The sequence below is a fragment of the Danio rerio genome, chromosome 2 (genome assembly GCF_052040795.2).
Source record: "Danio rerio strain M-AB ecotype USA chromosome 2, GRCz13ab, whole genome shotgun sequence".
NCBI classification, from domain to species: Eukaryota; Metazoa; Chordata; class Actinopteri; order Cypriniformes; family Danionidae; genus Danio; species Danio rerio.
In genome coordinates this window covers 42,116,989-42,132,500 of record NC_141022.1, presented here as the reverse complement: position 1 = coordinate 42,132,500, position 15,512 = coordinate 42,116,989, and the positions used below count along the sequence as shown (strand labels likewise).

Below are 15,512 nucleotides of genomic sequence, written 5' to 3'. Positions count from 1 at the left end.
CCAGCACCACCCCGCCCCATTATCCCTTATTCTTATATCAATCTCAAAAAACAGTGATGCTTGCTGTAAAAGACTATACTTAAGGGTATTGCCGCGAGTGAGACCGAAAATGAAAGCAAATAGTGTGTGGAAGCAATATTGGTCTAATTAGTTTTAGGCCTTTTGGCAAATGTCTCAATTATGTTTTCCTGTATTAAAAAGAGTTTGTCATTTTGAGCCTTGTTTTAAACAATAGCTATCTGACTTGTAATTTTTAGTGTGCGGAAAAACCAGCAGCAAAACTAAAGCCAATAGATTTCTTTACCCATCTCCCACCATGCAAGTACATACACACTTTAAAACGCATAAAAAACTTTATTTATTCTCATTCTTTCTTGCTTTGTCAATATATGGTAGTGTATACTGTTTAATAACCAATTTAAATTATGTAAAAAATAAATAAATAAATAAATAAATAAATAAATAAATAAAATGTGTCTTTATTTTGCACCCTCTCATGGTAGGTGCGCACAGTGAGAGGTAATGTAAAATAAATTAATAATATTTATTAGTTTTTAGATCTAACCTTTTTTAAAAGGTTTCAGTGTTAACCTAGAATTTGTGAATGCCTTACTGATTCCTGTTGATTTGAGACCAATATAAAATCAAGTCACATTACCTGTTTAATCATTCCACACATAACTGCTCAAACACTATTAATAAACTGAACAGCGCTAACAAGAAATACGGTGTCTTCCCGAAATTGTGGATAGGAAACCACATCCTCAAAACACCAACCCTTTCAGCCCCACCTTGCGTACTAACCAAAAGTGAAACCAAAGTACTATAAAAACAGTTCATCTTTTTCTAAAGGCCATGTGGCACCAGAAGACTCAGAAGGAGGTAGGCTCCATTAAAACAATGCTCTAAATGAAATATGATGATGGAGGGAGGAAGAATAGTTTGATGTAGTTTTTCTTGCCTGATGTTTATATTGCAAACTACTTTTTTTCTCATATAGAATTATTAAGGTTGGTTATCCACTAAGTGCCTTGGTTACTCTGAAGAGCATGGGGGACAACGGTTATGACACTGGAATTCAGAAATACCCTGGACAGAGATCGTACATCATGTATCATGGCACTACAATGGCAAAGGCACTACAGATCCAACGTCAAGGATTCATGCGCTCTGCAGATGGCATGCTGGGTCCAGGAGTCTACGTGAGTAGGAGTAAAGAGAAAGCTTCCCGATACCCTTTAAATGAAACCACCAAAAGGCTGCTCACTGGAGAACACTGCCCTTTGGCCATTCTTAAACTCAGTGTTCGAGTAGGAAAAGTGAAGAGGATTGATTGTCAGGGTCATCCCTTACAGAAAACTTGGCATCAGCACGGTTATGACACTGCTTGGGTCCCTGCAAACTGTGGAATGGTGGACAGTGGATTAGAGGAGGACTGTGTTTATGATCCGAGTCGAATCAAGGTTTTGGAGATTATACCAAATTAAACAACAACTATTGAAAAAGGACTTTACTAGGGGTGCTCCGATCAGGATTTTTGCGAAAACTTGATAGATATAGAAAACCAAATTCTAACAAATTCTGAATGAGGTCTCACATCTAAAGTCTTTTTTATCCGTGAGAAATTTTCGAACAGTGATTCATGCCTTCATAACAACTCATCTGGATTACTGTAACTCTCTCTACTATGATATTTCTCTCTACTATGATATATGTCTTCTCTCTCTCATCTGCAGCTGATACAAAAATGCAGCTGCTAGACTACTTCTGGCATGAGTCAGTGACTCCTATTTTACCTGCACAGCACTGTTTAGCCATTAAATTAAAAATTTATATTAAAATTTTATGATTTGTGTGCAAAGCCTTCAATAATCTTACCTTACAGACTTGCTCTGCCCCTATACCCCTCTCTCATTCTTATGATCTCAATTTACTCACTGAGCCTAGAACACACCTTAAAAAATAAGCGTTTGCTGTTGCTGGTCCTAAACTGTGAAAGACTTTACCAATTCACGTTAGACTTTACCCATCCATTTCTGTATTTAAGTCCATTTTAAGACCTATCAATTTTCTCTTGTTTTTAATACTACTTAATCACTGTTTTATTCCTTTTATTTGTTAAATGTTTCTTTTATATTCTGCTTTCTTCTCTGTCTTTATTACTTCTATGTACAGCACTTTGATCAACTTTGGTTGTTCTTAAATGTGCCTTAAGAAAAAATATTGTATTGTACTGTACATAAAAAATAATCAATGTATTCCTAATGATATATATATTTTTTTTTTCATACAATGCAGTCAGACCTACAATAAATGTACAGTGCCATGTTTTGATGTCATGCTTGCTCTTTATTTTGTTATCCCTTAATTGCTGTTTTTAGTAATAACATTGAAAAATAAAAGAATTTATTATGAATACTAAATTTAAAATTTAAATACTTAATTTAAACTTGTATTGTATTGTATTGGCGAGGCAGTGGCGCAGTAGATAGTGATGTTGCCTCACAGCAAGAAGGTCGCTGGGTCGAACCTCGGCTCAGTTGGTGTTTCTGTGTGGAGTTTGCATGTTCTCCCTGCCTTCGCGTGGGTTTCCTCCGGGTGCTCCGGTTTCCCCCACAGTCCAAAGATATGCGGTATAGGTGAATTGGGTAAGCTAAATTGTCCATAATGTATGAGTGTGTGTGTGAATGTGTGTGTGGATGTTTTTCCAGAGATCGGTTGCGGCTAGAAGGGCATCCGCTGCGTAAAAACTTGCTGGATAAGTTGGCAGTTCATTCCGCTGTGGCGAACCCGGATTAATAAAGGGACTAAGCTGACAAGAAAATGAAATGTATTGTATTTCACCAAACGTTCATTTGAAGTAACATTATTTTCATGACTTCAGATTCAGTTTAAGTAAACTATAATAACTGCCATGCAACTTGCAAGACAAAAGTGAAACTTTTTTGAGGAACTATTTATTTTTATCAGTGACTTGTCATGCTTGGTATTTCTGCACTGTGGCTTTGAAGCACATGAAGCTGAACAACTCTCAAAATTCCACAAATACAGAGTTTTAAGTCTCTTTGACTGATTATAGTAAGTACTGCTTTCCAGCAAAAAGGAGCATCTGATTTTGCATAAAATACAGTAGTCAAAAAAAAAAAAAAATCTGTAAACTAATACGTTGGTAAGACTATGCTTGATAAAAGATTCTTTTATAATGATCAATCTACAGTACAGTATCAGTTAGACCTTTGACATCATAACAATGAGTAACAATGTTTGAAGCATTACATGATTGCTCATACACTATTAATAAACTGAACAGCACTAACAAGAAATGTACGGTATTTACAGTAGTTTAGCCCTGCCTTCATGTTTCCTGCATTGTTATCCGTCATGTGCTCAGTTGTTCTTGTGTCATGTTAATTTATTTAGTCATTTGTCTAGTTTCTCATTGGTTGTGTCTTGTCATGTGATCCCTTTTGTTTTGATATACAGTATATAGACCTCTGAACAGGGGTTTTCCAGCCAAAATAAGATTGTGGTAAAATATCTTTTTTTTTGCAAGAAAAAAAAAACCACACACTTAGCATTACTCTTTGTTTTATTAAGTGCATTATCTTTTTAAAAATGCTAACGTTAAACGTAATTAAATATATTTATGTTAACGTATATTTATATATTTTACACTTCATAGTGTGGACACTAATACACACTTTGCCAGTATTACATTTGCCACAATGGTGTTATTTTTTTACTTGTGATTGTGATGTGTACATGGCCAGTGCTTAAACATTACTTGGGGCCTGTTAGTAGTTGCCTGCCTGATTTTTGTCAAAAGGCAGAGGTGATACAAAATGTTATGAAGGTACCCATCTCATAATTTTCTAAGCAGTTATAAAAACCTGCATCACGTTTCCTTTATTTTCCATCTGGCTTTATTTGTATCTAGGACTAAGACAAAGAGGAACAAGACATGACTAAATCAATCAATGAAAATATGACAAAATGACACTGCTTGGGTCCCTGCGAGCTGTGGACAGTGTGCAAGGTTTTAGATTATACCAATATAAACAACAATTTGAAAACAATTTTACAATCTCACTAAATTGCTTAAATAACTTCTTAAAAAGAACAACAGCAACAAAAAAATATATGAAAATAAACTAATTTGTATTTGTTTCTCAACAAAATGCTATTGATATTAGGGCTGTACAATTAATCGAAAATCCGATTTCGATTTTGGCTTTTAACAATTATGAAAAACCATTAATCGAGATAAACGATTATTCCATCACGTACCGCCCCCTTTCCAGTTGTACACATGTGCAGGGGCGGACTGGCCATCTGGCAGACCGGGCACTTTCCCGGTGGGCCGACATACTTTTTGGGCCGGGCTGATCATCGTCTTATGATCTGATTGGCCCATAAAAGACTTTCGTTTTTTTCTGCTTTATTAATTGACGCTGCCGTGATCTGTGACTCTCTGAAAGTAGATGCTTTTTTCCCGGACAGACAGACCGGGCCGGCCCATGTGACACTCTGCAGCCCATTGGCTCTTTTCGGTATTGACATTGGGCTGGCCCAATCACAAACTCCTATTTTGGACTCCGTGTGAGCGTGCGTCGTCTGTGTGTATTAGTCAAAAAAGTCGAGAATCAGAGAGAAGAAACGCAAGGGAGGCGCAGAGAAATCGTGGAAAATACACCGTTGTTTCATTAAGCGGTTCTGAAAAGTTCTCTGTTCATTCTAGTACACGGCTAAAAGCGCAAATCACGTGACCACACACATGCACACTCTCTGCCAAGAGCTGCAGCCAGAAATTCAGCAAGTGAGCATAAACCCCAGGTGAGAGTATAGTGCATGTCAGACAGTTCATCTGCTGGATGATCTCATCTCACTATAGTTGTTAAACGTGATATTGAATTCATCTTGTTGTCTCTATCTAACAATTCTTATGTCTTTTGAATCACTTGTTCTCAGTTAACTGTTTTGGGTGAGTGCAAAGATAAGCTAATATATTAATTTACACATACACTGATTCTGCACATTGACTGATTGCTTACCTTTATCGTTTAAATTTATTGTACGTTATACTGTTATAATGACCATTATTGATTACATAAACTGATATTCTGCAAAAGAGACAGGGTAAAGTTCATTCTTTTCAATGGAAATGAAAGGAGGCAGTTATATTTAAGCCCTGTTTTGTTATAAATATGCAGAGTGAAGATGACGTTCATGTAAATATGCAGCTACATGAGGCTGTTTGGTGTCTGTTAATCATAATATCAAAATTAAACAAATTTGACTTATGTTTTCATTGTTTAGATAGTGAAAGAGCTAGCAGGATGAGGTGAATGAGGTTATAAAGTACACTGTTCCCTTTGAAGATTTACCCATGCATTAGCAGGCAGTTTTTGTTATGTTTATTATTGAAATATAGGCTGAGTAAATAGTGTATTGAATAAGCTAAATTGGCTGTAGTGAATGAGTGTGTGAATGAGTTTGTATGGGTGATTTCCAATATTGGGTTGTGGCTGGAAAGGCATCTGCTGCATAAAACATGCTGGAATAGTTGGCAGTTCATTCCACTGCGGCAACCCCTGATAAATAAGGGACTTATGCAAAGAAAAATAAATGAATAAATAGTGTATTTTTTAGAACTCAACAAATATCTTTATGGACAGTATACAGAAATTAAATTGAAAGTTTGTATTTATTTATTTATTTATTTCATATATATGGCTTTTGTGTTTTATAGAATATGAGTTGATAAAAATATTGGACGTGCATAGATAGATAGCATTTTGATTGAATTTATTGGGCCGCTCTCCGCCAGGGCCAATTTTTTGCCCCAGTCCAGCCCTGCACGTGTGTAAACTCTTTGCCTCTGTAAAGCTCAATTCCACGTGAAAATGACTAAAAGCATGTGATGTAATGTAACTTTTGCAGCACGGGATGCGCATCATTCATGTTTTTAAAAGGGCAAAAGAGCGCCGCGCTTAGCCTCGGACAGCAGAACACACACACATCTAACGTGATCTTAATGTGATCGGTTTAATGGTCAAGTACATGCACATTTTGTGTCAGAGCGCGGTGTTTGGTGATTATTCACATTAACCCTTATTTGTGTAATAAACTAACAAGTTGAGAATCAAAAGACACGTGAAAGAGAAACCATATCAGAGCCGCACTATTCTTAAAGTGACAGCATGCGATATTCCTGCTGCTATTATTCAATAATTGATTAATATTGCTAATAATCAATAATAAATCAAAAATACAGTGAAGATGCTTAAAAGCATAGTTTAAACTTAACAGATTTAATAACTCATTTCTAATAACTGATTTATTTTATCTTTGCTATGATGACAGTAAATTATATTTTACTAGACATATTTTAAGACACTAGTATTCAGCTTAAAGTGACATTCAAAGGCTTAATTAGGGTTAATAGACAAGTCATTGTATAACAGTAGTTTCTTCTGCAGACAATAAAACATATATTGCTTACAGGGGCTAATAATATCGAGCTATTGAAATAGATTTCAAAATATATTAAACCTGCTTTTATTCTAGCTGAAATAAAACAAATAAGCCTTTCTCAAGAAGAAAAAAATATTATAGGAAATACTGTAAAAAAAAAAAAAACCCTCTGTTAAACATAATTTGGGAAATATTTATATATAAAATTAAATTCACAGGAGGATGAATAGTTTTAACTTCAATTGATAATCGTTTTGAATAATCGTGATTACAATTATGACCAAAATAATCGTGATCATGATTTTTCCCATAATCGAGCAGCCCTAATTGATATTATCCTGCAATTCTTTAAATTGAAGATGTAGACCTACTGTACACTGATGAGCCATTACATGACCACTTAAAAAAAAAAAACCTCTAGGACCTCATTTAGCTTGCAAAACCTCCCGTTAAGTCTTGCAGTGAATAGGCATGGGTCGGTAACTGGTTTAAAGTTTTACTACGGTTTAGAAAAGTCAAGGTTTTAAAACCGCCAAAATGTTGTTATACCGTTCCTATGGTATATGCAATTTTTTGTGTGTGTTTTCTAAATGTGTTGCAAAGAAATGTGTGTTTTTGAAACTGATGAAGAAAGCAGAAGTCAATTATGTTTCCTAAAATAAAATGTATTTTTTTTAAATGGGGAAAAAAGTATTTTTTTTTTTTTTTTAACCTAGACATTTAAAAATAACTTATTTTAGAGGAGTAATCACAATACTGTGATATTTTTAATCAAGATTATCATACCATTAGAAACTTTTACCGGCCCATGCCTAGCAGTGAGGCCTTTAGAACCCATGACTTTAAAAGAAATTACCCAGCAAGTTGCTTGAAACCCTCCTGGTGGCATGGTAAAGAACACAACTGAATGAGTGCAATGTGGTAGCAAACAATGTTCAGCTACCTGACAGCTACTGAGCATTATGCCGAAAATGTCCCAAGAAGGCATACAGTATCATCTAGAGGTGTGGTGAAAAATCATTAGAGGAAAACGATTTTGCATCAATTCTGAGATTTTTTTAAATGCATCACTATTGTCTCTTTAATTAATTCTGAGCTCAGTTTTAACAGCAGATGGCGCTCTAGACTAGTTTTCACCCATCCTCGAAAATGCTCATGGGAAACAGTGCTTGTGCTTTTGGCTGAGTAGCCTAATATTAATTGACTTTTATGTCACAAGATCAATGGAAACACAGCTCACTATGAACACCAAGTGTCTTAAACTTATCTAACTTCATTAAGGCTCACTAAGCTTAATGTAGCTCACTCTTGGAATTCACTTAAACCTTTCTAACTTTATTAATAACTATTATAGGTTCAGGTGGTATTTGTTAAGAATTTGATACAAGCAGAGTACAGCTGTTAGGAAACCATATAGTGTGACCTGTTGTAAAAACTAACCTCAGGGCACACACAGCATAACAAACAAAATAGTTCTTCAAGTTGAATGCTGGCAATCAGTTCATGTTATGCGTTAGTATATGTGTTTTATGTAAATCTTGTCATGTCACCTATAAGCTTAATAATAATAATAATAGTAATAATAATAATAATAAACTAAGCTCAGAATCGATTCAAGAGAAAATATTGATATATTTTTAAAATCTGCAAACACAATTTCTCACCACAGTTGTAATTCCAAAAGTGCCAGCCTGTGCATCATCCCGGTGGCATAATCTACACTTGAAATTCAGATTTCGATAATTGCATATCTGTGTTTGGCCACCAATGTAATGGACCAGATATCTGAAGCCACTGTCTTCTAATCATCCATAGTACAATCTGAGTGAGCTCAGGCTCATTTCATTGTGTTCTTGGCATTGGTGTGCAGTTAGTATGGGGACCCAGGTGGGTTTACAGCTATGTGGGCCCATACGCATAAGGTGATTTATCATGCTGTGGCTTCTTCACCCCCTCTGGCATCAATGAGGGGTGCACAACACAAGGCTAGACGATGGTTCATCATTTGGCCGCCATTTCCAAGATCAAAGGCACTTTGCCCAAACAAATCATACTTTATCAAACCTGTGTGAACTGACTTTCAGTCAATAGAGCCGCAGTAGTAAAAGCTGCTGTTTTATCAACATTTCTTATTCTGACACCAAACATTTTACAGACTGAAAGTCAGTCCTCGTGAGAAATATATAGTGGATGTGTGGCACAGTTTATTTGCCAGGTGCACTTACAGATCTTTACATTATCTACCTTAAGGTAGAGGGTTAAACTAATTTCGAATAAGATTGCTCATCTAAAATAGTAAATGATGACAACCTACAGTTGTACAAGTTCTCATATCTCTTAATATTACAATATATTATAGTATTATATCATGCAAATAATCAGTTCATCTAAGAAAAAAGACATTTCTTCAAAATTACCAAATGACGTTTCAAACATGTATGACGACCATTGGGTGGCAACAGCATCTTTAAATGTTTATTCCAACTGTGTCCACGAGATGGCAGCAGCAACTTATGTTTAAAAAACGCATCTCTCAATAAATAAACCTTGCTGCAAAGTACACACATTCTTTGCTCAAGTAGAAAGCATTAAAAAATAAAATAAAAAGTACTGACTACACTTCCATACTCAAGTAACAGTAAAGAAGTACAGCTTCAAAAATGCAAGTAAAAGTATTCATTACTACTTCCTGTTAGTTTCACTCTGGTAACTATAGACCTCACGTCATGTTGATACATTTATACAAATAAATTGCGTTTCTAATTTTGATGTAAAAATTCTGTTGCTAACTTTCAGCAGAAAGGCAGTCAAGTAACATTGCTCCACAATACTCAAAAAGTCGCCCCGTGTTATCATCTTGACAATCTCAGCAAGTTTTTCTGCTTTTAAATCAAGAACAACAGCTGCCATTCATGCTCATACACTCTATGGATAGGACTTTTTCTCTTGACCTAAATTTTATTTAAATAATAAAAGTCTTCAATTTAACACTTACTATTGTCAAAAACATATTTCTTTTTTCATTTCCTATAATATAACAAATCACCTGTTGTATTTTTGGCAATAAGCTAAAAGCTGCTTTATTATCATGAATGTCCTGTGTTTTCAGCATTTGTTTGTTTACTTGGTAACACTTTATTGTGATGGTCCGGTTGAGTTTTAGTAGACTGTTTAATATTGTTGATACTGCTCCTTCAACACATACTTAACTAAAACATTGCAAGTCATGTCAACTTACACTAACTCTAACCTAACAGTCCACTTATAATCTAATGAGAATTAGTTGGCATGTAGATGCAATGTAGCTTATATTTAACAAATGGACCATCAAAATAAAGTGTAACCGTTTGTTTTGATTTTTCTCAGAGTATTCATTCATTCATTTTCCTTCGGCTTAGCTTAGTCCCTTTATTAATCAGGAGTCTCCACAGCAGAATTAACCGCCAGCATGTGTTTTACACAGCAGATGCCCTTACAGCTGAAACTGGGAAACATCCATACACACTCATTCACACACATACACTATATTCAATTCACCTATTGAGCATGTCTTTGGACTGTGGGGGAAACCGGAGAACCCGGAGGAAACCTGTTGAGAACATGCAAACTCCACACAGAAATGCCAACTGGCCCAGCCAGGACTTGAACCAGCAATCTTCTTACTGTGAATGACAGTGCTAACCACTGAGCCACCATGTCAACCATAATTTCATTCATTGAAGTAAATAAATAAAAAAAAGAATAATTTGTTTCAGTTCATATCCAAAATACACTAGGATGACAACTATCCATTTTTATTGCATATTATTAAACATTATATATATATATATATATATATATATATATATATATATATATATATATATATATATATATATATATATATATATATATATATATATATATATATATATATATATATATATATATAGTCAAATTATGCAGTATGTAAAATAACTGTAGGTGCAGGAGATGATATTAGCCATAGTAAAACAAAATGATTTTCTTGATGTGGTACTCTTAAACATCATTTCACACTGCTCAGTTTATAGTTAGAATGACAAAGTTTCAACCAAAAATATTTAGACCGGGGGCATTGCTAGACCCAATTTACTGGGGCACATGCCCCAGTCAAGCTTTATGTCTAGCGTTACTACAAAAATGACTGAGATGGATAATTATTAGGGATGTAACGGTATTGTAAATACCGTCATACCGCAATATTAATTTTTTTCGATATTACCGAAGTCGCATGACTCGGTAAAACTATAGGTCTTCTGAGAAAATTTGCTCAGGCGAATGAAGCGAACGGGAGGTAGCGAAAACTACAATCCCCATCATCCCTTGCGGTCTGTTGTCGCTACAGATCCAGTAATGCGGAAATGGAGTGTGCTGCTAGAAGCGGGGATCAAAAAGAGCTGTAAAACTCTAAGGCCCCTTTTACAAGAGTGCATTTTAGTTTTAAAACGGCGTTGTAGAATGAAAACGATCCGCGTCCACACTCGCGTTTTACCCAGCGTTTCTGAACAGCTCTCCGTCCACACCAAAACGCTGAAAACGCACATCACGTGACCACACACACACACTCTCGGGCAAGCGCTCCAGCATTTCTACCCAGATGAGAGCTCTGCTTGTCGGACTGCTCATCAAGCATCTCCCGCTGGATCTGATCTCACTATATTTGCTAAACGTGATATTTCATTCATCTTGTTGTCTTTATCTAACGACATAGGCCAATTCCCTGACTTTGGTCATTGGAATCTATTAAGTTACTTGTTCACGGGTAACATGTTTTGGTTAAGCGCAAAGATAAGTTAATGATTAATCCAGGTACATTGACTGATCGCTTGCCTTTATTTCCTACAATGTATAAACTTATTGTATGTTATACTTTTATAATTATCAATTATTAAAACTGATATTCAGCAAAAGAGAGGCTGTGTTTCGTATTTTCACTGAAATTGAAAGGAGGCAGTTGTTATCGGCTCCGTTTTGTTATAAATATCCACACAGTGAAGATTACGCTTATATATGCAGCACGACGCCTCAACATTTCTGCTGTCTGTTAAGTTGCTAATATTAAAAAGAAAATAGGCAGTTCCTTATATCATGTTTACATTTTATTGATGAGAAAGTGAAACAACGTAGCCAAGGTGATGTGAATGAATTTATAAAGTACACTGTTCCCTTTGAAGATTTACCCGTGTCCTCGGTATGTTTTCCATATCAAACTGAGAAGGGGGAGACTGCAGCCTTGATCAAACTTGCGAAGTCTTAACTTACAAGAAGAGGATGCAAGACTGAACTGTGTGTGGGCTACTTAATATTGAGGAAAAGCCCCAATCAGATAGGCGAACGTTTGCAGCCCCGCCTCCGTTTTCAGATGTCTCCGTCTTTCCCCATCCACACTGAGACGGAGCAGCAGCGTTTTAGAATGAAAACGGCCTTTCCAGCGTTTCCAAAAAGCTCCGTTTTCGGCGCTCAAGAAATAAGTCATATAAGTCATATCTCTCTTGTCCCAGAAACCTCAGTACCAAATGAGAGGTTTTTTTTTTCTGTTGCAGGGGACATTGTAAATGCCCAGAGATACCAGCTTTTACCAGATTATATTTATATGATAATTTTCCTTTAAACCCATCTCTATCTAAGTGAGTGAGTGATTAAATGTTGAATGTGATGAGTTTTCAACAATACTAAATTAAAAACTTAAATTTTTTTTTACATGGTTTAATATTTTTTTTGTTATTAAAATTGAAGTTCCTGTTTCAAAGCTTACAGATAGATGGCTAATTTGTATGTCATTGACACTTTTGGCACTTTTTTGGAGTATTATTATAAGTTTTGTTTTTTCCTGTAAATGATTCAATAAATACCGTACCGTGACATTCATACCGAGGTATTACCGTACCGTGAAATTCTGATACCGTTACATCCCTAATAATTATCAATAAATAAATAATCAACTTAAATCACTGCAATTCTAAACACCCTGCTTAATCAGCAAGTATGACAATACAGTACAAAAATAGAACAGCAAATCTTGTCTTGCCAGATTTTTTTCATCAGATTAAATTTGCTGCCTCTCCCCAAACTGACTTTAGTTTGCAGAACTCAGTTTTGAATTATAGTTACTTAGCTGTCAAGAAAATGTTTCAATTGGATTATATTGAGTTTAGAATTAACTTTAGCTTGATAATATGCGGAACGAACCACGGAAGGCATATGGTCGGTTTGCAGGATGTTTTGAAGTATTTTTCTAGACTTGCTGTCTATGGAGGATGATGGAGCTCAAATTTCATATAAAATATTATAATTGGTCTTCTTAAGATGTCGAAAGAAGGTCTCAGTGGGTTAAAACGACATGTAGGTGGGTTATTAATAACATAATTTTTCTATGAACTAACCATTTAACAAATATTGGACGACAATACAGTGAATAATTCTTTTGGGTTCTGATGTCATTCCTACAGCACTCTGACTCAAGGGTTGTTTAGCAATGGTAGACACCAAGGTAGCGCAAGTTTGAAAAAAGTAAAAAGCAACACAGACAGCGCTCTGCGTGAGTTTTTAGAATCGACATGAACAACTGTTTTATCTTTTGTTAAATATAGAGATTAAAACATCCTCATAGCCTACTGCCGTGTTGGCTGTTCATAATATTTGCACACAGTACATACAGGAGTGATTGCTCATACCAACAGGTGAGCATGTCTTTGAATTCCCCAACACATTCCCCCACCCCCTTTTTGGCTCCACCTGTCATTGAACTAAAAGTGAAATCAAAACTCTGAGAAGAGCTCCATTTCCAAGAGACTACACCTGGTACCTGAAGCAGGTAATTCAAATTCAAAAGAGCTATTAACTTGATCTCATTTAAGTTTAGTTTGAACTCTATATTTTAAAATGATGTATACATTTAAACTACATCAAGCAATTTTCATAACTTTTTAGCAATGCTAACTGAGGGCTTTGTTTATACAACCACCACAACCCAAACCTTTTAAAGTACTTCAGTCACAGTGAATGCCATGGGAAATAAAGGCAGCAAAAAAGAAGATAATAATCATTCCGGACAGAAAACCTACATTATGTATCATGGCACTACGATGGCCAATGCAGTCCAGATCCAACTTTGGGGATTCCAACCCTCGTCTACAGGCATGCTTGGTCCGGGAGTCTACGTGAGTCGGAGTAGACAGAAAGCAGCCCATTACCCTTTATGTAACAGAGGACAACCGCGGGCCATTCTTAAACTCAGTGTTCGAGTGGGAAAGGTGAAGAAGATTGATAAGCAGGGTCATCCCTTACAGAAAACTTGGCATCAACACGGTTATGACACTGCTTGGGTCCCTCCGAACTGTGGAATGGTACCCAGTGGATTAGAGGAGGACTGTGTTTTTGATCCAAGCCGAATCAAAGTTTTGAAGATTATACCAAACTGAAAAAAAATATTTAGAAGCTTTGCCGTTGATTAATAATTTATCTTTGGCTGAGTCCCTTATTTATCAGGGGTCACCTCAGCAGAATGGACCGCCAACTCTTCCAGCATGTATTTTACACAGCAGATGCCCTTTTAGCTGCAACCCATTACTGGTATTCCCATACACTATGGCCAATGTAGTTAATCCAATTCACCTATAGCACATGTCTTTGGACTGTGGGGAGAACCGGAGCACCCGGAGGAAATTCATGCGAACACAGGGAGAACATGCAAACCACACAGAAATGCTAACTGGCCCAGCCGGGACTCAAACTAGTGACCTTTTTGAAGAGTTTTTTTTATTTTTATGTTTATTTTTATTTTTAAGTTTTTTGGTTTGTGCTGACTTTGTCAGTGGTAAAATGACTGAAGGAAAGAATTAATTAATTCATTTATGAAAAAATCTAAACCAACAAAACACATATATAGGCCTTCCAAATTTATAATGGTAACAGTTTTTGACCCAAGTGAGCTACTGTACAAACACTATTTAGGTGTGACTGGAAATAAGACACTTTAGGTTTACTGTACTTCATCCAGAGCAATAATGCTCAAATATTCAGCATAACAGTTGTAAACGTTGAATCCACTATATTTACATCTACATTTTTCTTTGTATTATAAATTTAATCAGAACTATGCAAGCAATATAACAGGTACTGTTTTAGTTTATGAAATACATACTTCTACCACATATTTTAGTTTATATCTTTTTATGAAAGTATAGTATAAACAATATTTATCGTTTAACTGTAACATAAATAGTGTTCTATATATTAGACTACACATACAGTTGAAGTCAAAGTTCTTAGCACTACTGTGAATCGTTTTTCACTTACAAATATATCCCATCATTTTTCACAGTATTTCCTATAATATTTTTGTTTTATTTTGGTTAGATTAAAAGCGTTCTTATTTTTTTAACCATTTTAAGGTCAATATTGTTAGCCACCTTAAGCAATATTTTTTGCTAGTTTACAGAACAAACCTTGATTATACAATAACTTGCCTAATTATCCTAACTTGCCTAGTTAACCTAATTAACTTAGTTAAATCTTTAATTTGCACTTTAAGCTGAATACTAATGTCTTGAAAAATATCCAGTAAAATATTATGAAGGTTGCAGCTGGAAGGGCATCCGCCGCGTAAAACATATGCTGGATAAATTGGCGGGTCAATTCACCCCAGGTTAATAAAGGGACTAAGCTGAAAAGAAAATGAATAAATGAATGAATGAATAAATGAATGAATGAATGAATGAATGAATGAATGAATGAATGAATGAACGAATGAAAATATTATGTACTGTCATCATGGCAAAGATAAAATAAATCAGTTATTAAACCTATTGTTTAGAAATGAAATTGTCTCCCCGTTAAACAAAAATTGGGGGGAAAAGTATACAGGGGGGCTAATAATTCAGGAGAGCTAATAATTGAACTGCATTACATAATGCTTTAGGAAAAATAGTAGTAGTATGTAAAGCACTGTTACCATTAGTATACTGCTACAGGGTATGCTGCTGTCATTTAGATTTTTATACTGTACCGAAAATGTA

At 35.4% G+C, this 15,512-nt stretch overlaps 1 protein-coding gene across 1 annotated transcript; it reads left to right on the top strand.

The window, feature by feature from the left end:
- Nucleotides 1-1,049: 1,049 nt before the first annotated feature.
- Nucleotides 1,050-1,483, top strand: gig2q (grass carp reovirus (GCRV)-induced gene 2q; the record flags this gene model as incomplete). Its single annotated transcript, NM_001245990.1, is given in 1 exon segment — nucleotides 1,050-1,483. A coding segment is annotated over 1 exon segment (434 nt), but the record flags the coding sequence as incomplete, so codon positions are not given.
- Between the last annotated feature and the right edge of the window lie 14,029 nt (nucleotides 1,484-15,512).